Source organism: Symphalangus syndactylus, chromosome 20, assembly GCF_028878055.3.
Source record: "Symphalangus syndactylus isolate Jambi chromosome 20, NHGRI_mSymSyn1-v2.1_pri, whole genome shotgun sequence".
NCBI classification, from domain to species: Eukaryota; Metazoa; Chordata; class Mammalia; order Primates; family Hylobatidae; genus Symphalangus; species Symphalangus syndactylus.
The window spans coordinates 48572020-48596689 of NC_072442.2; the positions used below are offsets into that span (position 1 = coordinate 48572020).

Below are 24670 nucleotides of genomic sequence, written 5' to 3' on the forward strand. Positions count from 1 at the left end.
ACAACAACTTTCAGACTCCTTCTTTGATGGACCACCAAAAATCAGAAAGCCACTATAAAACCCATGAAGTCTTCATTTGATGCTCAGAACAGGGAAAGTTTGGAGTGAGGGTTGACCTTTCACATTTAGCTGTTGTTTAACAACTTTTCATGAGCCAGCCCTGACTTTCAGGTAGTGAAATGAAAATGGCAAAATTTATCTGAAGATCCTCAACTGCTGCTCTTTTAAGGGGCGCCATCTCAGTGGCATCACTGGAAGGTTCAGATTGCCCGACACACAGGTAACCAATTACTGGGGCTGAGGTCCCAACAGGTGTTTGGGCTTAAGGCGTTAAGTCTGTGCTGAAGGTGGAAAGGGAGAAGAGGACATAAGAATGAATTTGTTTTTTCATACCATGTGGCATTTGTGCCAAGGTGGCTATGTGTATCAAAGTAAGGAAATCCTTCCTCCTGGGAGCCAAGAGGAAGTTTCTTAAAACTAGAAGGGAAAAGGTGTTTTCCTTACATCAGTCCAGCTTTGGATACATTCTAGTAGTGATATATGCCTCTTCCCCAAAAAACAACAATGAAGTGTTCTGTGTGCTAACAGCATAGCTTTAAAAAAAAAAAAAAAAGAAAAAAGAAAACAAAATTCTGCATTTTTATAAAACTTGATAAAAAATAGTATTTCAAACCGTACAGTCACCAGAGGTACACAGTTGTCAAAAATGCACACATTTCATTTGGTATCTCCGGCACCTTCAGCTTTCAGTGCCTGCTCTGTTTTGGCATTTCCATTTTCTGCAGGGTTATTCCCCTTACCCCCTTTGGGTACCTTCTTTCCCTTCTTGACCAGGGGCCTTTTTAGACTTTGGCTCTGGTTTTAGAGGAGCAGGTTTAGCAGACAACCTTGTGGATTTTCTCTGTGGTTTATCCTTCACATTGGCTTTATCTCGTTTAGTATCTATCCCCTTCAGTCTTTCTCGTGGGCATGGTGGCATCGGTGGTGGGATGTGGGCACTGGTCACAGGGATGCAGTGACTCATGGGCTTTGGTTGATCTGGAGGTTGTTGTCACCTCCTTCTTCACACTGCTCTGAATTTTTAAAAAAATCTTTATAATTTTAGCTTTTATGTGATGTTTATTTTGAATTAATAGCATGCTATGTAGGTCATTTTTTTTAAAAAAATGCATAATCTCTTTGTTTCACCGTGATTTGTTGAAAAGACTTTCCTTTACCTGTTAATGACTTGGTCAAAAACAAATGGCCATGTAGTGTAGGTCTTTTTCTGGACTGTCTGTTCTATTCTGTTGATCTGCTTGTCAGTACTTCTGTTGATACCATATTCTCATCAACAAGAAAGAGCTGTAGAGTAAATTTTGAATTCGGGTAATATAAATGCCCAAGCCTTTTTGTTGGTTTTCAACATTGCTTTGGTGTTTTCATTTCCTTGCATTATCACGTGTGCTTTAGAATCAGCTTTGCAATTTCTAAAAAAAAAAAAAAAAAAACAGCCTGCTGGAATTTGAGATTGTTATCTCTTTAGAACAATTTGGAGAGAAGTGACATTTTAACAGTATTCAACTTTTCAATCCATGAACATGGCATATCTCCACTTACTTAGGTTGTCTTTAATGATTTCTTTTGTTATTGTTAAGCAACATTGTAGAGTTTTCAGTGTCTTTTGTTAAGGATATTTTTGCGTCTATGTTCATGAGGTATGTTGGTCTGCACTTCTCTTTTCTTATAATATCTATAAGGTTTTGGGATTAATATCATGCAATACTCATAAAATGTGTTGGGAAGTATTTCCTTTTTCTTTTATTTTCTTAAATAATTTTTATAAAATTGGTGTTGTTTGTGCCTTAAAAGTTTGATAGAATTCACTAGTGAAACCACATGGCTGTATAGTTTTTTTTGTGTGTGTATATGTGTGTGTGTGTGTGTGTGTGTGTGTGTGTGTAAAGAGTTTTGATAAATTCAATTTCTTTAATAGAAATAGGGCTATTTTATATTTTTTGCTCAACATTTTGTTAATTTTGACAAGTTATATTTTTCAAAGAATTTATACATTTTGTATTAAATGTTAAATTTGGTATAAAGTTGTTCATAATATCTTATTTTTTAAATTAAGGATCTGAAATGATGTCCTGTATTTCATTTCTGATATTGGTGATTTCTTTTTTCTTTCCTCAGTCAGCCTTGGTTTAGCAGATTTAATACTTTTCAGAAATCTGATGTGTGGCTTTGCTGATTTTATCTGTTTTGCATTTGTTTTCTATTTCATTCATTTTTTTATTTTTACTCATTTCCTTCCTTCTACTTTCTTTGAGTTTTTATTTGCTGCTTGCTTTTGAACTTTTTGAAATAGAAGCTTAGATACTGATTTTCATCCTTCACTTCTAATACATACATTTAAGGTATAAATTCCTTTAAAATCATTGCTTTAGTTTTATCCTGTGAATTCCCATAAGTCATTTTTATTATCATTCATTCCAAATATTTAAAAATACCTATTGTGATTTATTTACTTTGTTCAACTTATGGGTATTTAGAAGTATATCACTTAATTTTTAAGCAATAGGAGATTTTCTAGATTAAAAAAATATTTACTTCTAGCTTAATTGCTTTGTGGTTAGGGAATATACTCTGAAAGATTTCAAAATTTCCTGATACTTTTATGACCTAACATATGGTCCATTTTGGTATGTGTTTTGTGTTATAGTTTGTTTTTATTTGGAAGAGAAATTTGCTTACATATATTTAAGTCTAGTTATTTAATTGTGTAGTTCAAATATATCATAGTTTTTTTTTTTTTAATCTACTTGATCTTGTAGCTATTGACAAAAGTGTGTTGGTCTCCCATGTAACTGGATTTGTTTGTCACCTTTTAGTTTTGTATACTTTTTGTTTTAAATGTTTACAGGCTTTCTTATTGGGTCCATTGATTTAGAATTATGATATCTTGGCTACATGAGATGGCTCACGCCTGTAATCTCAGCACTTTGGGAGGCCGAGGTGGGAGGATTTCTTGAGCCCAGGAGTTGGAGACTGGCCTGGGAAACATAGTAAGACCCCATCTTTAAAAAAAAATGAGAAAAATTGGTGGTGTGTGGGAGCTCACACCTGTAGTTCTAGCTGTTTGGGTGGCTGGGGTGGGAGGATCACTTGAGCCCAGGAATTTGAGGTTGCAGTGAGCTATAATCACACCACTGTTCTCCAGCCTGGGTGACAGCATGAGACCCTGTCTCAGTATAGACAAAAGAATTATGCTATCTTCTTGTTGATAGGACTTTTTAATTATTAAGAAATGCCTTTCTTTATCTTTAGTAATACGTATTGCCTTAAGTCTACTTTGCCTGATATTGGCTTAGTGATGCCACTTTCCTTTTTGTTGGTGTTTGAATAGTGTATCTTTTCCTATCATTTTGCATTCAGTTCATCTATGTTTATAGTCTTCTACTAGAGTGTTGAACATAGTAATGGATATAATTTGAGTTTAAATTATAAACCTTACTATTTGTCTTACATTTATCCACAGATCTATGCTACTTTTTCTCTTATGTCTTACTTTCTTTGGTTTAGTCAAATGTTTTTACTTATTCTTTTTATCTCCTCAGTTTGCTTTTAATGAATATCCTAGAGATTACTACATGAGTTTTTTGAGTTATTGAAGTCTAACATGAATTATTACTTCTCTTCTTGGGTAATACAGATATCTTAGAAACTTCAATTCCATTACCCTACTCCTTCCTTTTTTATTGTTGTCATGCATTTTAAATCTATATATTTTAAAGAACAGCCTATCATTGTTATTTTTATAGTCATTATTTATTAATACTTAAGAACACATTTACCCTTTCTATGGCTCTTCCTTTTTTGCATGTATATGCTTTTTTCTAGTATCATTTTCCTTCTATTGGAAGAACTCCCTTTTAGTAATAAATTGTTTTTTCTTTTGATTTTCATTTTGCAAAGATATTTTTAAACTGAGAGTAAATTGCTTGATTGGTGCCAGTTTTTTTTTTTTTTTTTTTTTTTTTTTTTTTCAGAATTTTTAAGTCATTATTTTTTTGCTATTCATCATTTCTGTTGAAAGTATCTTTCAGTCTGTTGATTCTTGGTACTTTAAATGTGTTTTTTGGGGGGTCTGGCTGTTTAAAAGATTGTCTTTAGTTTTTAGCAGTTTGGCTATGATTTGCTTAGTGTTTTTCTTTGTAGTTATTCTGCTTGAGTTTGACAAGCTTCTTTCAGATGTGGCTTTATGTCTTTAACTAGTGTTAGACAATTCTTGGTTGCTCACACTTCATATATTGCTTCTTCCCAATTTTCACGCTTTTAGGAAATTTCTTATATGTATGTTAGAACTTTTCAGTGGTTCCATATGCATCTAGTCCTCTTTTCTATAATTTTTTGTCTTTATCTCTCTATGCTTTGGTTTGGATATTTTCTGTTGACCTGTGTCCCACTTCACGTTTGCTCTATTTAATCCGCTGGACACACCAAGTACTTACAACACTTTTGGGAGATTTTGCTGTTGAGAAGAGTGAGGATATAAGAGCAGTCATTGAATTGTGGTGGAGTAAAGAGTGGGACTTTCTTTTTGAACAAGATAGACTAAAATGTTTATGTTATGATTGGAATGATTCAGGAGAGAGAAAAAAAATTAAAGCTGTTTGAGAGAAAAGGAAGATGATTTTTTAAAATAAAATTCTTGAGAAGGTGAGAGAGGATGTAATCCAAAGCAGTCAGAGAGTTTTCCTTTGGTAGGAGTGGGACATAGAATAAGCACGGATTCATGCGTAGCCGTAGTCTTGTGAGATAGAATTCTGGCTTGACCAGTGGAAGTTATGCAGGTGCTATAAGTTTCTAGAATGTGTGTGTGGGGGTGTGTGTGTTTGTGTGTCAGGTGGGAAAATTGTCCAAGAATGGAGAGTCAAGTGAAAGGTAGACAGTATTTATAGCTACCTAATTATGTTTTCTATTTCTGTGCATCCTCAGTGATATCTGTCTTTATTTCTTAGGGTAGTCAAAAGTATTGTATTTTTTTAAGGAATTGTTTACATGTTTAATAGTCTTTTTTGTCATATAGTTACAGTTTTGTACTACATATTTAAACAGAGTTAATTATCTTTTTCTGGTTTAGCACTTTTATTATTTTTTAATTTTCATTTTTAATTATGGGTAAATAATAGTTGTATATATGTATGGGGTGAACATAGTTAATTATAATTAATTTTAAATTCTTAGTAGTTTGGATAAACAATCAAGTTTTCTTTTTTCTTTTTAAATTTTTATTTGTTTTTACTTTTTGTGGGTACATAGTAGGTGTATATATTTATGGGGTACCTGAGATGTTTTGATACAGGCATGCAATGTTAAATAAGCACATTATGAAAAATGGGGTACCTGTCCTCTCAATCATTTATTTATTGAGTTGCAAACAGTCCAGCTGCACCCTTTAAGTTATTAAAACATGTACAGTTATTGACTATAGTCACCCTCTTATGCTATGAAAATCAAGTTTTCTTAAACACATTTTCCTATATTTTCTTTTACAGTTTTGCAGTAGAAGAGTATAACCATGTTTCGGAATAGTCTCAAGATGCTGCTTACTGGTGGGAAATCAAGTCGTAAAAACAGGTCAAGTGGTAAGTGACTATGCTACATTTATTGTGTGTGATATTTTACAAGTTCTTTTAGGGTCCTGAATTAATGCTGTAAGACTTTATTAATGCTTAACTTAGAACTTAAAAGAAAGTTTACGTTTCTTTGGGCTTTCATACTCTTTATTAAGAGGTAGGAACACTTGAATGCTTATCAGGAGTAGTCGAAAGAAAGGAAAACCTTGTGAAGAAAAATATTTATTTCTAGTATATGAGAGAGTAATGTTTCTGTGCATTTGCTTATTAAAAACCTTCTAGACCTAAGTTTATGTTTTTGAATTAACACGTGAAATTATGCAATCCTAGGCACTCTTTGGGGAAGGAAATTATAAAAATAACTGTTCTCAAAGACTTATACAGAAAGTGAAATATAAGTTGAATTTTTTATAGCCATTAAAATAAAGTTTATGGGTTTTCTTTTTTAGAACAAGGGGTTAAGTCTTAGGCTTTTGAGGTAAAACTATATATACTTTCTTGGTAAAAAATATTGAAAAGAAATATATTAGAATGTTTGTTTTTTATTAATGAGTGGTAGACTTTTATTGTATTCTTTATAATCTTTTCAACTTATTTTTCTGCAGTTTATAAATTTATATTGGTACTGTATTTATTGTCATTGATTTCAAAATGTTTCTGTAATTCCGATTGTGATTTCTTCTTGACCCATAAGTATTTAGAAGTGTATTTACTAATTTCCAAACTTGCTGATTTTTTGTTTATCTTATTGTAAGAACAAACTCCCCTACATTAACAAAAGGAAAACTGTTTTTTCCTCCACTGCTCACACCAACATTTCTGGCCACCAAATACGTGGTTTTTTTTTCCCCCCCTACAGTGATTCAATTCAGTTCTCTGGTAGACACTAACTGGATGTCCTACAATTAAATTCAATTCTGATGCTATCCACCCTGAGTTAGCACAGACCTCATGGGTTATGGTCTCAGTCCTACAAGACTGCTTTCCACTTCAGACACCAATTGCGTCTGGTGGATCCCCAGGTTACCCACAACCTCTGTCTGACTTGGCTACAAATGAGAGGTTCCCATGACCCCTTTCTCAGGTTCTATCATTTGTTAGAATGGTGCGCACAACTCATGAAAACAGTTTCTTTACAAGATTATTGGCCTGTTAAAGAATACAATTCAGGAACAGTCAGATGGAAGATGTGAGTAGGGCAAGATATGGGGGAAAGGGCCCTGGGCTTCCATGCCCTTTTTGGGTATGCCACCTTCTCAACATCTTCCATGTGCTGGATTCAACCCAGAATCCCATCGAACCCCATCCTTTTGGGTTTTTACGGAGGCTCCATTATGCAGATATGATTAATTCGTTGGCCATTGGTGATGAACTCAACCTTCAGCCCATCTCTCCTCTCCAGAAATCAGAGGGTAAGGCTGACTCTCATGGTTGGCCCCCCTGGCAGCCAGCCCCTGTCCTGAGGCTATTCAGGAGCCCCCAGGTACCTACCATTCGTCTCGTTAGCATATAGAAAACCACTTTTATCACTCTGAAGACTCAAAGTTTTAGAGCTGTGTGCCAGGAAATGAGCAGAGACAAATATGTTTTTTGTTGTTGTTTTGTGTGTGTGTGTGTGTGTGTGTGTTTTACTACGTCATGCTGCTTCTTATTGAATTCTAGCTTAATTATACTATTATCAGAGAATCTCTTCTGTATTATTTTATTCTTTTGATATTTATTGAGATTTGCTTTACAGTTCATCATATGGTCAGTTTTGGTGAATGTTCTGAATGTACCCGAAAATAATGTGAATGTCGCGGTTATTGGATTCAGTGTGGATCAGTTTTGTTAATGATGGCACTCAAACATTTCATATCCCTAGTTACTTAAAAAATTATTTACTGAGAAAAGTGTGATAAAATACCACATTATGATTGTGAATTTGCTTATTTCTCCTGCTAGTTCCTGAGGATTTTTGCTTTGTATGTTTGGAAGCTGTCTTAATAGGAACATTCAAGTTTAGGATTGTTACATCTTCCTGGTGAATTGACCTTTTTAAAACCATTATGAAATGCCTCTCTTTATTTCTAATAATGTCTTTTGTTTAAAAGTTCATTTTTTTTCATATTAGTATAAGGACTCCAGGTTTTTTTTATTAGTATTTGCAAAATATGACTTCTTTCATACTTTTACTTTCAACATTTCTGTGTGCTTATGCTGTTAATAGCATATGGTTGGGTTTTCTTTTCTTTTATTCAGACATGTTTTTTTTTCTCTTAAGAAAGTCTTCGGTCTACATTAATTTGGTCAGTCATATATTTATGTATCCGTGTGCTTTCTACTTGGCCTATCCATTCTATACTTCTTTCTCTCCTATCTTTCTTTCTCTTTCCTCTCTTCCTTTCTTTTGCATTGATCAAAACTTTTTTTTTTTTTTTTTGAGACAGGATCTCACTCTGTTGCGCAGTCTGGAGTCTAGGGGCACAAACACCGCTCACTGCAGCCTCAACCTCCTTTGCTCAAGCAATACTCCCACCTCAGCTTCCTGAGTAGCTGGGACTACAGATGTACACCACCACACCCAGCTAATTTTTTTTTTAATTTTTTTGTGGAGATGAGATCTCAGTACTTTGTCCAGGCTGTTCTTGAACTCCTGGGGTCAAATGATCCTCATGCCTTGGCCTTCCAAAGTGTTGGGATTACAGGTGTGAGCCACCATGCCTGGACTCAAAACATTTTTTATGATTCCATATTTTCCTCTATTAATTTCGAAATTATATACCCTTTTGAAATTTTTTCAGTGGTTACCTAAAGATTAAAACAATCTTTAGTTTATTGAAGTTTGATATTTAATTGATATGTTTACCCTCTTCTTGGACAGTGCAAGAGCTTTAGATTCTCTTCACCTATCTTTAACCTCCACAAGACATTACTGTTCTATGTAGTCACTGTTACTTAGATATGCCCATATATTTGACCTTTTCATTGATTTTCATTCGTTCCTGCACCCCTCACTTTCTAGATGGAAGTAACTTTATCTGAATAACATCCTTTGTTTTATTTTATTTTTAGAGACAGGGTTTTGCTCTGTCACCCAGGCTACAATGCAGTGGCACTGTGATAGCTCACTGTAACCTCAAACTTCTAGGCTCAAACATTCCTTCCACCTCAGATTCTGGAGTAGCATACCACTGCACCTGGCTAATTTATGTTTCCCAAGGCTGGTCTTGAACTCCTAGCCTCAAGTGATCTTCCTGCCTTGGCCACCCAAAGCACTGTACTTGGCCAAGAAGACTCTTTTAGAATTTACTTTAGTGAGGAGTCATCTATGACAAACTTTACTTTTGTTTATCTGAAAATGTCTTTATTTTGCCTTCATTTTTGTAAGATTTTTTCATTTTTTTTTTTTTTAAGAGATGGGGTCTCTCTGTGTTCTCCAGGTTGAAGTGTGGTAGTTATTTATAGGTGTAGTCCTAGTGCACTGCAGCCTTTAGACTCCCAGACTCAGGTGATCCTCCTGCCTTAGCCACCTGAGGAGCTGGGCCTACAAGTGGATGCCACTCTTCCTGGTTACTTCTAGGATACTTTTATGCGAGTATAATTCTAGGGTGCAGTTATTTTCTTTCAGTATTTTACAATGTTATTTATTGTCTTCTGGCTTCTTCCATTTTTTTCTGGTGATCAACTGTCAGTCTAATTACTACTCCTTTAAAGGCAATCTGCCATTTTTCTCTTTTAAGTTTTCTAGATTTATATTGGTATGCCTAAGAGTATTTTGTTTTGTATCTTTATCATTGAAAAAAATCTTTATATTCTGGCCAAGTGTGGTAGTGCACGCCTGATAATCCTAGCACTTTGGGAGGCGGAAGCAAGTAGATCACTTGAGGCCAGAAGTTCAAGACCAGCCTGGCCAACATGGCGAAATCTAGTCTCTATTAAAAATGCATAAATTAGCCAGACGTGTTGGCACATGCCTGTAATCTCAGCTGCTTGGGAAGCTGAGGCAGGAGAATCGCTTGAGCCTGCGAGGGGGAGGTTGCACTGAGCCAAGATTATACCACTGCACTCTAGCCTGGGCAACAGAGTGAGACCCTATCTAAAAAAAAAAAAGAAATCTTTATCGTCTATTCATGTTTTTATTCATGTTTGTAGGATTTCTTGACTCTGTGGCATGATGTCTTTTGTCAGTTTTGGAAAACTATTATCCATTATGTCTTCAGATTTTAATTTTTCTCTCATTTTTTTCTTTATCTTTTTTTTCTGGAACTCCAGTTATAGATTTGATAGACCATACACATATCATCTCTGACTCTTAAATTTTCTCTTAATCCTTTTGTCTCTATATGTTTTATGCTGGATGTTTTCTTTTATCTTACATACTTGTCATACTTTTCTTTCTGTTCCTCAGACTGTGTAATCTCAATTAATCTATCTCTAAATTCACTGATTTTTTTCTTTTGTCTGCTCAAATCTGCTATCATGTCTACTGAATTTTTTTCAATTACTGAATTTTTCAACTCCAGAATTTCTATTTGATTCGTTAAAAATTTTTAATCTCTATTGGTATTATTTATTTGGTGAGACATTGTTCTCATATTTACATTAAGTTCTACTGACATAGTATCCTTTAGTTTTTTGAACATATTTAAAATAGGCAATTTAAAGTTGCTAAGTATCTCCATCAGGGCCTCCCTCAGAGACAATGTCCATTGTTTGCATTTTGCCCCTTGTGTATAGGCCATACTTTCTTATGTCTTTGTATGTCTTGTAATTTTCTGTTGAATCCTGGACATTTTAGATTATATAATGTGTTATCTCTGGAAATCAGATTCTCCTCCTCCCCAGAGATTTATTGATGTTGCTTTATTTGTTTAGTGACTTCTCTGAACTAATTCTTCCGAGTCTGTGTTATTGTGCATGGCCACTAATATCTCTGCTTGGTTTGTTTAGTGGTCAATTCATACTAGACAGAAGTTTTCTAAAGTGCCTTCCAGGCTTTGTCAAGGGACTTTTTATACTGAGCAAGCTCTGAGCAAGCTCTGATCAAATAGACAACTTTGTGGGTGGAATATTTCCAAGAACTACTAGACAGGTGAAATAATGACAACTCTTTGGAAATAAAGCTTTGAAGGAACTAGAGCTCTCTTTTGCCCCTTCCAGTGGCTGCCGGGCTGCTGGTTTTCATGACTGTAGGTTGTTGACTATTGAGGCTACTGCATAGCTGGAGAGAGGGGGACAGGAATAGAGCACATTAAAATGCCGCAAAACTTGCTGTTTTTTTTTTTTTTACCAACATTCAGCCATTATTCTTGAATATGTATTGCCGGGATTGCTGCAAGCCTTAGACTAAGTTTATTCTGACAGTTTTGCCAATTTTCTCATTGCATTTTTGGAGAAGAGAATTTCTGGATGTCCTTACTTCTCTATTTTCATTGACATCACCCCACTGTTCACTTTTTGATGTTTTCTTTTAAATATATGTTGGGACTAATCATGTTATAGATTCAAGCAGCTTTCAAATTTGACATTTTAAAAAAACAGTTTATCCCAAATTTCTTTTCTGGCCTAAAACCATCATTTTCTTAGATGCCTTCAGTTGTTCACTTTTGACAGCAGCACTAGCATTTTCTATGACTTCACAAGAGTATCTGACCTTAGACCAGATAAGTGACTCATACTATCCTAATTAGAGGAAGACATCAAATCTGTGCTTTAGCAAAAGCACAAATTATTACATACTAGACTTTTGAATAACTACTGTGTTAGTAGAAATTATATTATTAAATCCATACATGTTAAAGTTCTACTGTAGTATTATAGCTAATTCCTTTGATTTTCTGGGTATTTAGTTATATCAGTAATGATTTTTTAGGAGTCTGATTCTAATATTGATTCCCTGGTTTTTCACACAAATTGTTTACAATTTAGAATTATTATAAAAATAGTGCTTTGTATTGTGTATGCAGAGAATTCTATTTGTAGAGAATCAGAATTTTTTTCATAGTAAGAGATTATTCCAAGGCAACAATAAATGTTATATTAAAAGAAAATGTATTTATGGAAAGATATCATTAATGTTTTGATTATTATAGTTTTTTTCCTTAACCCTTAAGGAATAATTGGGTAGATACTTTATTCTTTATATTAATTTTGGCTCATGGCTTATTTTTGGGATTAATAAGGGAAGTTTTCTCATAGATATATAATTTTAGGGTGTTTTTTTAATCAACTTAGTATTTAGTTTAAAAAGCATTTGTAATGAAGGGAATTATCTGTCTTAATTTGTCTTTTAAATAGCTGATCTGAATTTTTGTGTGGGCCACTAGATAAATATTTCACAGAAATAATTTTTATATCAAATTTATTAAAGTAAGATATTTATTTATTTTTATTCTTTAAATTCTAGGGTACATGTGCACAACGTGCAGGTTTGTTACATATGTATACATGTGCCATGTTGGTGTGCTGCACCTATTAACTCGTCATTTACATTAGGTATATCTCCTAATGCTATCCCTCCCCCCTCTCCGCACCCCACGACAGGCCCCGGTATGTGATGTTCCCTTTCCTGTGTCCAAGTGTTCTCATTGTTCAGTTCCCACCTATGAGTGAGAACATGTGGTGTTTGGTTTTTTGTCCTTGCGATAGTTTGCTTAAAATAAGATAAATTTTATCTGGCAGAGTTTTCCCTCTAACGACGTGAGAATATTAGCTTTGAATTTTATAACAATTAAGATTTATGATGTGAAAATTATTATTTTCTGATGCTTGTAGCAAGTACTCTGAAGTTTTCTTAAAAAAAAAAACAAAACACTGTGTGGTTCTTTTAAATTAGATGAGCTGTAAAGAAAATATGTGTTTATGTTTTCTAAAAGTTCATATATATTAAATGTTTATATATATTTTCTTATTACTTCATCACCTTAAATTATTTAATTAAAAAACTTCAAATACGCTTCTTTGAGTCAAGTAATGCCGTTGTTTAATATCATTGTGTCGTTGTTTTGGTAAATCATTATTCAAGTATGCTGGTGGGGGTGGGGAGATACTGGCAATTTCAGATATTCAAGAATTGAGAAAGATTAGTATCATAAGCATAACATAGCCTTTGGAGAATGTGTGGAAGGCAGGAGATAGAGAAACAAAAGTGAGCAAAGTACGTAAAACTTAAACACAGATAATTGCTGGTAATGTACTACAAGAAGTAGAATTTATTCCAAGAATACAAAGATTTTTGTACATCAGAAAATTAACAGAACTTTTCTAATTTTAAACCACATTATTATATGTTGAAAAAGTATTTTATAAAATGGTACAACAATTAAAAACATCATTAAGGCCAGGTGTAGTGGCTCATGCCTGTAATCCTGGCAGTTTGGGAGGCCGAGGTGGGCGGATCACAAGGTCAGCAGTTTGAGACCAGCCTGGCCAATATGGTGAAACCCTGTCTCTACAAAAAAAAAATTTTTATGGCTGAATAATATTCTGTTGTGCCACATTTTGTTGATCTATTCTTCCTTTGATGGGCATTTCGGTTGTTTTCATTTTTTAATCTGCGAATAATGCTGTGGTGAACATTGGAATATGAGTATCTGTTTGAGTTTTTTTCATTTCTTTTGGGTATATAGGAGTGGGATATCTGGGTCATATGGCAATTTTATGTTTAACTTTTTGATGAATTAACAAACTGTTTTCCACAGTGGCTGCACACTTAATATTCTTTCTGTCATGGAATGAGGGTTCCAATTTCTCCACATCCTTGCCAACAGTTGTGATTTTCTTCTTTTTTTAAAATTATAGTAGGTGTTAAGTGGTATCTCATTGTGGTTTTGATTTACTTTTCCCTAATGATTAGTGATATTGAGGATCTTTTCATTAATGATCGTCTTATGTCTTTGGAGAAATGCCTGTTCTAGTCCCTTACCTATTTTTGAATTGGATTGCTTGTGTTTTTGTCATTCACTTGGAGGAGTTATTTATATGTTCTGGATATTAATCTCGTATCAGATATGTGATTTGCAAATGTTTTCCCCCATTATAGGGGTTCTTTTCACTCCATGGTCATGAGGATTTACTCCTATGTTTTCTTCTAAGAGTTGTTATGGTTTTAACTCTTACATTTAGGTTGTTGATCCATTTGGAGTAAGTATTTGTATGTGGTGTGAAGGAAAGGTCCAAATTCATTCTTTTGCATGTGGAAATCTAATTTCCCTAGCACTGTTTTTTGAAGAGGTTATTCTTTCTCTACCGAATGGACTTGACACCCTTGCTTTACTTATAGATTTTTAGATTTCATTGATGTTCCTGGTTCATAACAGAAAGGATGACTAATCCCTTATCAGTAAATGATAAAGATAAATGATGAAGATAGCAGATATTTTCTAAATTAAACTTTTTATTTTTTACTAAAATGATACAAATGTATGGGCTGCTATAAATTTACAGTTAACAATGTGTTTTTTTTAAAGAACTGTTTCTTTAGTTTCATTTTTTAAGTTTTTGTTCACTGTTCTGTGGTACAGGATTTTAGTTTTTATACAGTGTTTTATTAATCAGCTTTAAATTGACGCACATGGAATACAGGGCTGTGTCCTGAGTGTCTTCTATTCGAAATGGTTCCCCTTAAGCCCAAACAAATTCTGAAACATTTCTTCATCTCCAGGTTTCCAAGGATATCATGTTACTTCTATACTGTCCAGTCACTCCTCAGTGGATTCAAGGTTTTCTGTTCAGACTAGACATAGAATGAGTGTAATACAATTTTTTTGTTAACAAAATATTTATTTCTAGTGTGAGAAAAACAGCTATAGGTACTAAACCTCAAACTGGTTAGAGATTATTTTTTAATGAAAAATGTTTCTTCTTGTAATTTATAGAGCTAGTAATTACTAGAACTCATGAACAATATGACAGCAGCAGCAGGGCATGGTGACTCACTCCTGTAATCCCAGCACTTTGGGAGGCCAGGGCAAGAGGATCTCTTGTGGCCAGAGGCTGGAGACCAGCCTGGGCAACATAGTGAGACCCTGTCTCTAAAAAAGAGAAAAAATAGCCAGGCATGGTGGCATGTAGTCCTAGTGAGGCAGGAGAATCACTTGACCCTAGGAGTTTGAGGTTACAGTGAACTACGAATGCACCACTGCACTCCAACCTGGGTGACAGAGCAAGACCCTGTTTATGAAAAAAAAAAAGAGCAGTTATTTTCTAAATTAAACATTTTACGTTAAAATAATTGTAGATTTACATGCAGTTGTAAGGAATAGCCAGGTGTGGTGGCTCATGCCTGTAATCCCAGCACTCTGGGAAGTGGATGCCGGCGGGTCACCAGGAAGTCGGGGTTCAAGACCAACCTGGCCAATGTGGAGAAACCTGTCTCTACTAAAAATACAAAAATTACCTGGCCGCCCCGTCTGGGAAGTGAGGAGCCCCTCTGCCCGGCCGCCCCGTGTCTGGGTAGAAGTGAGGAGCTCCTCTGCCTGGCCGCTCCGTCTGGGAGGTCTACCACGGAGGCCAGAAGCAATGTGGGGGCTGGACGTGGTGGCTCACGCCTGTGGTCCCGGCACTCTGGGGGGCGAGGCGGGTTGATCACTTCGGGCTAGGAGTTCGAGACCAGTCTGGCCAACTTGGCGAAACATGAAGAATACAACAGACAAACCAACCAACCAACTCAATGACAACAAAACAGGTCTACCCTGGAGTCATACTCTAATTTTTTCTATTTTCCTCCCTTTCTGATCCTTTATCCCACTTTCTTTTTCTTCCTCTTCCTTCTCCCTCTTCTTTGTCAAATAGAGGATTGAGTTATTATCACTGATCCATATAAAGTCCCTCTCTCATTTATTTTAACTCCCACCCCCATTTCTATTCCCCGACTTCCCATGTGTAACCTTCCTAATATGTTTGATACGCATCTTTTTGTTTGTATGTATTTTTAGAAAATGTTTATTGTTTTTGTATGCAAAAAAAATTAAAAAAAAAAAAAAAAACAAAAATTAGCTGGGCGTGGTGGCGCATGCCTGTAATCCCAGCTCCTCAGGAGGCTGAGAGAGGAGAATTGCTTGAACCTGGGAGGCAGAGGTTTCATTGAGCTGAGATCGTTCCATTGCACTCCAGCCTGGGCAACAGAGTGAGACTCTCTCTCTCAAAAAAAAAATAAAATAAAAAATAAATCAAAACAAAAAAAAAGGAATAATATAGAGAGATCTTGTGTATATTTGGGTTCCCCCAGTGGTAATTTCTTACAAAACTATATAGTATAATATCACAATCGGATATTAACATTGATAACGGTTGAGATACTGGACATTTCCATCACCACAAGGATTCCTTGGGTTGCCTTTTTATAGCAGTACCCCCTTCCCTCTCACGCCTACTCCTTTGTTAACCCCTGATAATAACTGCTAATCCATTTGAAAAATTTTGTCACTTCAAGAATGTTATATAAATGAATTGTACAGTATGTAACCTTTTGGGATTGGCTTTTTAAATTTTGCATAATTCTCAGAGGACTCATCCAGGTTGTCGTGTATCAATATTTGTTGCTTGTTATTGCATGTATTCTGTGGTATGGTTATACTACTGTTTGTTTAACCATTCACCCTTTGAAGGACAGCTGAATTGTTTCCAATTTGTGCTATTTTGAATAAAGTTGTGATAAATATTAGTGTACAGGGTTTTGTATAAACATAATTTTTTATTTCTCTAGGGCAAATGTCCAGGAGTGCAATTGCCAGCTCATGTTTTAATTGCACGTTAATTTATAAAGGAAGTGCCAACTGTTTTCCATTTTACATTCCCACCAGCAATGTATAAGTAATTCAGTTTCTCCTCATCCTTACCAGCATTTGGTCTTGTCACTATTTTTAATGTTATTATTATTTTTTTTTTTAATTTTTTTTTGGGACAGAGGCTCTCTCTGTCACTCAGGCTGGCATGCAGTGGCACGATCATGACTCACTCCAACCTCTGCCTCCTGGGTTCAAGCAATTCTTATGCCTCAGCTGCCTGAGTACCTGGGATTACAGTTGCATGCCACGACTCCTGGCTAATTTTTGTATTTTTTGTAGAGACGGGGTTTCACCATGTTGCCCAGGCTGATCTCAAACTCGTGGCCTCAAATGATCGGCCCTCTTTGGCCTCTCAAAGTGCTGGGATTACAGGTGTGAGACACTGTGCCTGGCTTTATGTTAGCTATTTTGATAAGTATATAGAGGCATCTCATTGTAGTTTTAAAAAAATTTTTTTATTTATTTGTATAAATTTATCGAGTACAGGTGCAGTTTGGTTACATACCTAGATTGCTTAGTGGTGAAGTCAGGGCTTTTAGAGTATCTATCACCTGAATAACATACGTTGTACTCATTGAGTGATTTTCATTTCTGCAATGGCTCATCATGTTAATCATCTTTTCATGTACTTATTCGCTATTCGTATGTCTTTGGTGAAATATTTCTTCATGTCTTTTGGCTATCTTCAATTGGATGTGTGTGTGTTGGGTTTTGAGAGTTCGCTATATATTCTAGCCTTTGTCAGATACATGGCTTGAAAATATATTCTCCCAGTCTATAGTTTGTTTGTTTGTTTGTTTGTTTGAAATGGAGTTCACTCTTGTTGCCAGGCTGGAGTGCAGTGTGGCCTGATCTCGGCTTACTGCAACCTCCCCGTCCTGGATTCAAGCGATTCTTCTGCCTCAGCCTCCCGAGTAGCTGGGATTACAGGCATGTGCCGCCATGCCTGGCTAATTTTTTATATTTTCAGTAGAGACGGGGTTTCACCATTTTGACCAGGCTGGTCTTGAACCCCTGACCTCAGGTGATCCGCCTGCCTTGGCCTCCCAAAGTGCTGGGATTACAGGTGTAAGCCACTGTATAGTTTGTATTTTTAATCCTCTTAACAGGGCTTTTTATAAAGCAAAAGTTTTTAATATTGATGAAGTCCAATTTATCATTTTATTCTTTTTCTTTTTTTTTTCAAGGCAGAGTCTTGCTCCATTGCCCAGGCTGGAGTTCAGTGGTGTGATCATAGCTAACTGCAGCCTTAAACTCCCGGGCTCAAGAAATCCTCCGCCTCAGCCTCCCGAATAGCTGGGACTGCAGGCACACGCCACTATGTCTGGCTAATTTAAAATTTTTTTTGTAGAAATGAGGTCTCATGATGTTGCCCAGGCAGAAGTTTTACTTTTATTGATCGTGTGTTTAATTTCTGTCAACAAATACTTATTCATTAATCATTAAGTACTAAGTATAGTATGCTGGTTGCTTGATATTTGAGTTTGGGTTAAATTCTGTGTACCCCATGTACACAAAAGTCAGTTCATCTGTAAATACAAGGTGTTGTTAGAATCATGTGTGACTGTTTGTATTAGTCCATTTTGTATTGCTATAAAGGAATACTTGAGACTGAGTAATATAAAGAAAAGATATTTGTTTATTTGGCTCACAGTTCTGCAGCCTGTGCAAGAAGTGTGGCACTGGCATCTCCTTGGCTTCTGATGAGGCCTCAGGAAGCTTTTACTCTTGGGGGAAGGTGAAGCAGGATCAGGTATGTCACATGGCAAGAGTGGAAATGAGAGAGGGGAGTAGGAGCTCTTTAAAACAACCAGCTCTTACATGAACTAATTAAGTAGAACTCCCTCATTACCATGGGGAGGGCACCAACCCTTCATGAGGCATCTACCCTCATGACCCAGATACCTCTCGAGGCCCCATCTCCAACATTGGGGGTCACATTTCAACATGAGATTTGGAGGGGACAAATATCCAAACCATATCACTGGAATTTTTTTGTCCATTGCATATTGAACTTAGTTAAAATTTTTATTGCACTCTGAATAATGAATGCTCATAATAAACGATATATGTGCAATAGTATGTAATGCAAGTAATTTTATACTATAAAAATATATTTTTTCTTCCAGGGTGCTGTGGTTTGAATATGATGTGTTCCCACCAGAAGTCATGTTGAGGATGGTCCTCGATATGGCATTGTTGGGAGGTAGTACCTTTAAGAGATGAGTAGGTCCTTAAGGTGGATTAATGTCTTTCTCGTCAGACTGCATTAGCTTTTGTGAGAGCTGGTTGTTTTAAAGCAGGTCAGCCTCCTTTTTCCCCTGTCTCTTTCAAATGTGCCCGCTCGACCTTCTGGTCTCTGCCATGAGTTGAAGCATCACGAGGCCCTCAACAGATGGGCCACCTGATCTTGGACTTCCCAGCCTTCACAGCTGTGAGCCAAAATAAACCTCTCTTCTTTATAAATTATCCAGTTTCAAGTATTCTGTTATGGCAACAGAAAATGGACTAAGACAAAATTGGTACTGAGAGAGTGGAGTTGTTGCTATAACAATACTTGAAAATATAGAAGCAGCTTGAAAGTGAGTACTAGATTGTAGAGGGAAGAATCTGGGGGAGCAGGCTAGAAAAAGCCCGTATTGCCATGAACAGAGCATTAAGGGTAATTCTGGTGAAGACACCAAGAAATCCCTAGGACCAGGGGAATCTGGAACTTCTTTGAGATTACATAAGTGGTCATGAGCAGAATATTGATAGAAATGTGGACAGTGAAGACCATTCTGATGAGATTTCAGAGGTAAATGAGGAATATCTTGTTGGGTACTGGAATAAAGGCTATTCTTGTTAGTAGCAAAGAGCTTGGCTGCAGTGTGTCCATGCCCTAGGTCTTTATGGAAGGTGGAATTTAAGAATGACAAACTAGGCCGGGCATGGTGGCTCATACCTGTAATCCCAGCACTTTGGGAGGCTGAGGCAGGCAGATCACGAGGTCAGGAGTTCAAGATCAGCCTGGGCAAGATGGAGAAACCCCATCTGTACTAAAAATACAAAAAAAGTTAGCCGGGCATGGTGGTGGGTGCCTGTAATCCCAGCTACTTGGGAGGCTGAGGCAGAGAATTGCTTAAACCCAGGAGGCAGAGGATGTAGTGAGCCGAGATTGCGCCACTGCACTCCAGCCTGGGCGACAGAGTGAAACTCCATGTCAAAAAAAAAAGACAAACTAGGATTTCCGGTGGAAGAAATCTAAGTAGCAAAGTGCTCGAGATGCTGTGTAGCTACTTTTGGCCGCTTACAGTGAGCTATTGGGAGCAAAGGGATGATTTAACGATATAATTTATAATTAAAAGGAAAGCAGAGCATAAAAATTTCAAAAATTCCCAGCCTGGCCTTGTAAAGAATGAAAAAGAATGTATGGAAAGACAAGACAAGTGTGTGACCTGATGACCAGTTACTAAAGAGATTAGCATAAATAGGGAGCCAGGTGCTAGTCATCAAATTCATGGGAAAATGTTCCCCAAGGCGTAAGAGATCTTGGAGGCTGTACCTCCCATCACAGGCCCAGAGGCTGAGGAGGGCAGAATAGCTTTAGGAGATGGGCCACTACCCAGGACTTCAGGTGTCTACTCCTTGCATGCCAGTGTGGTCCTGCTTGGCTGCACCAGCTGTGTGGCTCAAGTGGCCCCAGGTGCAGCTTGACTCACCTCTCCAAAAGGTACATGCCATAGATTGTGGCAGCAACATGCTGTGGTTCAAGTGAGCCTAGATGTGGCTTGTGCCACAGCTCCAGAGGACGCATGCAGTAAGCCTGGCAGCGTCTATGTGGTGCTAATTCTGCAGGTGTGCAGAATGCAAGAGGTGTGGAAAAGTGCTTTTCTTCAAGATTTCAAAGAATGTCATAGAAAGCCCACAGGCCCAAGCAAAAACTTGCCAGGTGGTGGAGCCACCACAGAGGTTCACTACAAGGGCAATGCCTATGAGGAACTTGGAAGTGGGGCTGCTGCTGCAGCCACTGGCAGCATGCAACGCTGGCCCAGGAAAGCTGTAAGCACCAGTATACAACTCTATCCTGTGAGAACAGTTATGTGGGCTGAGCCCAGCAAAGTCATGGGAGCTGGGTTGCGTGAGGCCTTGGCAGCTCACCGCTGCCCTGTCCTAGCGTGTCCAGGTGATGGCACATAGAGTGAAAGATTATTTTGTGTGTGTATGTATGTATTTTTTTAAGACATGAGGTCTAGCTATGTTGCCCAGGCTGGACTCGAACTCCTGGGCCCAAACAATTCTTGCACTTCAGCCTCCCACGTAGCTGAGACTACAGGACTATGCCATTGTGCCTGGCCCTGGCCAAGAGATTATTCTGGAGTTGTAAGATGCAATGTCTGCTTTGTTCAGTTTGGGACTTGGCTTGGGGCTGATTACTCCTTAATTTTTGCTTCTCTCCTTTTTGGTGTTGGAATATTTACCTGCTGCCTGTCCTGTCACTGTATCTTTGAAGTAGATAGCCTGTTTTGATTTCACAGGCTTACAGGAGGATGTTAGAGTTTTGAGTTTGTGCTGAAATGAAACATCTTTCAAGGAAGCATCAAAATGTGGCCTTATAACAGAAAATAAGGATTCTGATTTGGTGGCAGATGATAAAATGTGACCGGAGAGTGAACTGAGTGCTAAGAACTTTGAAATTGCATTTGAAACAAATCTGAACTGACTGGTTTTGTTTATATTCCACAAATTTGTAGCAATTCTCTAATAGTGCTTCTCATCAGTTAGACACATGTATTCACACTCATGTGTTCACATCTATTTCCATTCATCTTTTTTTAATTGTTGTTTTAATATTAGGGTTTTACTAACTTTACAAGGTGAATTGTGATAATTTCTGTATTTTGCAGTGCTTCTTTATCATATAAATTATTTATTCCTTGAAAGTTTAGTAGAACTGTTACTGGAAGGGGGTCCCGATCCAGACCCCAAGAGAGGGTTTTTGGATCCTGTGCAAGTAATAATTCAGGGCTAGTCCATAGAGTAGAATGAAAGCAAATTTATTGAGAAAGTAAAGGAATAAAGAATGGCTGCTCCTTAGACAGAGCAGCCCTGAGGGCTACCAGTTGCTCAATTTTTTGGTTAATTCTTGATTATATGCTAGACAAAGGGTGGATTATTTATGCTTCTCCTTTTTAGACCATATAGGATAACATCCTGTCATTGCCATGACATTCGTAAACTGTCTTGGCACTGGTGGGCATGTAGCAATGAGGATGCCCAGAGGTCAGTCTCGTCGCCATCTTGGTTTTAGTGGGTTTGGGCGGACATCTTTACTGCACCCTGTTTTGTCAGCACGGTCTTTATGACCTGTATCTTGTGCTGATCTCCTATCTCATTCTGTGATTAAGAATGCCCTAACTTACTGGGAATGCAGCCCAGTAGGTCTCAGCCTTGTTTTACCCAGCCCCTATTCAAGATGGAGTATACACACATTTGCATGTGTTCTGTATTTCACAGAGGAAAAGGACTTTTATGTGCATTACCTAACTTAATCTGTATAGCAAATATATGAGAGACTTTATAGGTGAGATATTAAATGTATTGCCCAAGATTATACAGCTAGTAGGAATAGAAGCCATTGAATTCTCACTGTATGTATATTGCTGTCCCTGAATAAATGAGACAATTGAGTGGAATTAAGTCTAAACTGAGACTTGGAAACTGTCTTTTCTTTGAAGTAGTAACTCAGATGTTAGAGATTTTAAGTTGCTAAGGATTATACCAGAGCAACAAGTAGCCAAAAATTTGGTGGCTTCTTGTGCTAGAGTTGAGAAATATTTTGAGAAATTTGTGTAAGTTTTTGCCGTTTGATTTTTTCTTGTTTTTCATAGAAACATATTAAATATAGGTTTCAGTTATGTGTTATGAGTTGATTTGTCAGTTTACTGTATGTTTTATTATTTGAAAAATCACCCTATTAGACATTAAATGTAAACTAAACTAATTACCATTAGTATTTCTCCATGGCTTTCCTCCTTATTAACTGTGTGTTAATACAGTTGATGGTAATTTTTTTTTAAAGTATGCTGTAGAACATTGGTCCCAATCGTTTTAACCTGCTTATACATTCGTACAATATTTACTGAAAATGTTAGGGATTATCTACTAGAGTGGCACATGTGATGATTAGAAGTCAGTGAATGAAGTTTCATAATGTCTTCCAGTTGTGGACGCCTTCTTCATTTTTACTATCTTCAGGTAGAATCTTTGGAGATGAGTAAGTAGGGAGAGAGGGTTGGAAGGTAGAATGGAATGACAAATAGTGAAGGCTATTGAAGAATTTCAGTAATGAGGTGCCAAATACAGTCTTTAAATAAGAGATCACGGGGCAGGCATGGTAGCTCACGCCTGTAATCCCAGCACTTTGGGAGGCTGAGGTGGGCGGATCACATGAGGCCAGGAGTTTAAGACAAGCTGGGCGACATGGCAAAACTTCATCTCTACTAAAAATAAAAAAATTAGCTGAGTGTGGTGGCACACATCTGTACTCCCAGCTACTTGGGAGGCTGAGGCAGGAGAATCGCTTGAACCTGGGAGGTTGAGGCTGCAGTGAGCCCTGATTGCACCACTGCACTCCAGCATGGGTGACAGAGTGAGACCCTGTCTCAAAAATAAAATAAATAAAATTAAAATAAAATATCAGCATGAGTTGGTTAGGTACCTGTGTCCTTCCATGATTCTTTTTTTTTTTTTTTTAATACTTTAGGTTTTAGGGTACATGTGCACAATGTGCAGGTTTGTTACATATGTATCCATGTGCCATGTTGTTTTGCTGCACCCATTAACTCGTCATTTAGCATTAGGTATATCTCCTAATGCTGTCCCTCCCCCCTCCCCCCACCCCACAACAGTCCCCGGAGTGTGATGTTCCCCTTCCTGTGTCCATGAGTTCTCATTGTTCAATTCCCACCTATGAGTGAGAACATGCAGTGTTTCGTTTTTTGTCCTTGCAATAGTTTACTGAGAATGATGTTTTCCAGTTTCATCTATGTCCCTACAAAGGATGTGAACTCATCATTTTTTATGGCTGCATAGTATTCTATGGCGTATATGTGCCACATTTTCTTAATCCAGTCTATCGTTGTTGGACATTTGGGTTGGTTCCAACTCTTTGCTGTTGTGAATAGTGCTCTAGTAGGAAAGACAGATAATAAACCAGAAAAGCAAGACATATAAGATGAATAATGATAACTGCTACAGAGACAAAATTTAAAAGGGAGGACAAAATTAAAAGGTGACATGAAGAAGGGGTTATAGTCTTAGATCTGGTGGCCAGGAAAGACTTCACTGAGAAGGTGATTTCTGATTAAAAATCTCAATGAAGTAAGGGAGCTAACTAACATCCTAGGCATAGGGCAGCATGCATAGGAGTCCTCAAGTAGGAGGAGGTTAATGTTGCCTAAAGGAATGAACAAAAATAAAAGGGAGATCACGTCCTTCCATGATTCTATAATATCTGTTCCTGGTGACCTTTGACTTCGTATCCTGTAAATCTCCCTTTTATTTTTGTTCATTCCTTTAGGCAACATTAACCTCCTCCTACTTGAGGACTCCTATGCATGCTTCTCCCTATGCCTAGGATGTTAGTTAGCTCCCTTACTTCATTGAGATTTTTAATCAGAAATCACCTTCTCAGTGAAGTCTTTCCTGGCCACCAGATCTAAGACTATAACCCCTTCTTCATGTCACCTTTTTATTTTGTCCTCCCTTTTAAATTTTGTCTCTGTAGCAGTTATCATTATTCATCTTATATGTCTTGCTTTTCTGCTTTATTATCTGTTTTTCCTACTAGAGTACAAGTTTCACGTAAGTCCATTCTCTTTTACACTGCTGTATCCTCAGTATGTGTCTGGCACATAGCAAGTACTTAGTAATATTTGTTTTATGAATGAAAACATTTTTTATGACACTTTAAGGATGATAACTCTGGCATCAGTGTATAGAATAGACTGCAGTGAGGAAATACTAATTAAGAGACAATGAAAAGGCTAAAGAAGTGACAGTAGAAATAAAGAGACAGAGGATACACAAGGAAGACATTTTTGAGGTAGACTATATAAGATTTGTTTACTAGAGTGGCTGGGAAGTGAAAAGAATGGGAAGAAATAATTTGTTCTGAAATTTCTGGTTAGAGAGACTGGCACACTGGTACATTGCATTGTTCCAGGCCCATATTGGATATTCAGTGATCATATATTGAATCAGTAACTATTCAGAGATAAAATGTTACCTTTTGCACTA

At 37.0% G+C, this 24670-nt stretch overlaps 1 protein-coding gene and 1 pseudogene across 6 annotated transcripts in view; one reads left to right on the forward strand and one right to left on the reverse strand.

Annotated features, from left to right (window-relative positions):
• TANC2 (tetratricopeptide repeat, ankyrin repeat and coiled-coil containing 2) overlaps positions 1–24670 on the forward strand; it is a 489961-nt gene that overhangs the window by 49730 nt on the left and 415561 nt on the right. For all 6 annotated transcript variants that reach the window (XM_055258661.2, XM_055258667.2, XM_055258668.2 and 3 more), the window contains exon 2: positions 5541–5630. In XM_055258661.2, coding sequence (XP_055114636.1) covers positions 5564–5630 — 67 coding nt within the window. In that variant the 5' untranslated portion in view covers positions 5541–5563. The remainder of the gene's footprint in view (positions 1–5540; positions 5631–24670) is intronic.
• LOC129470648 (non-histone chromosomal protein HMG-17-like) lies at positions 260–994 on the reverse strand (annotated as a pseudogene).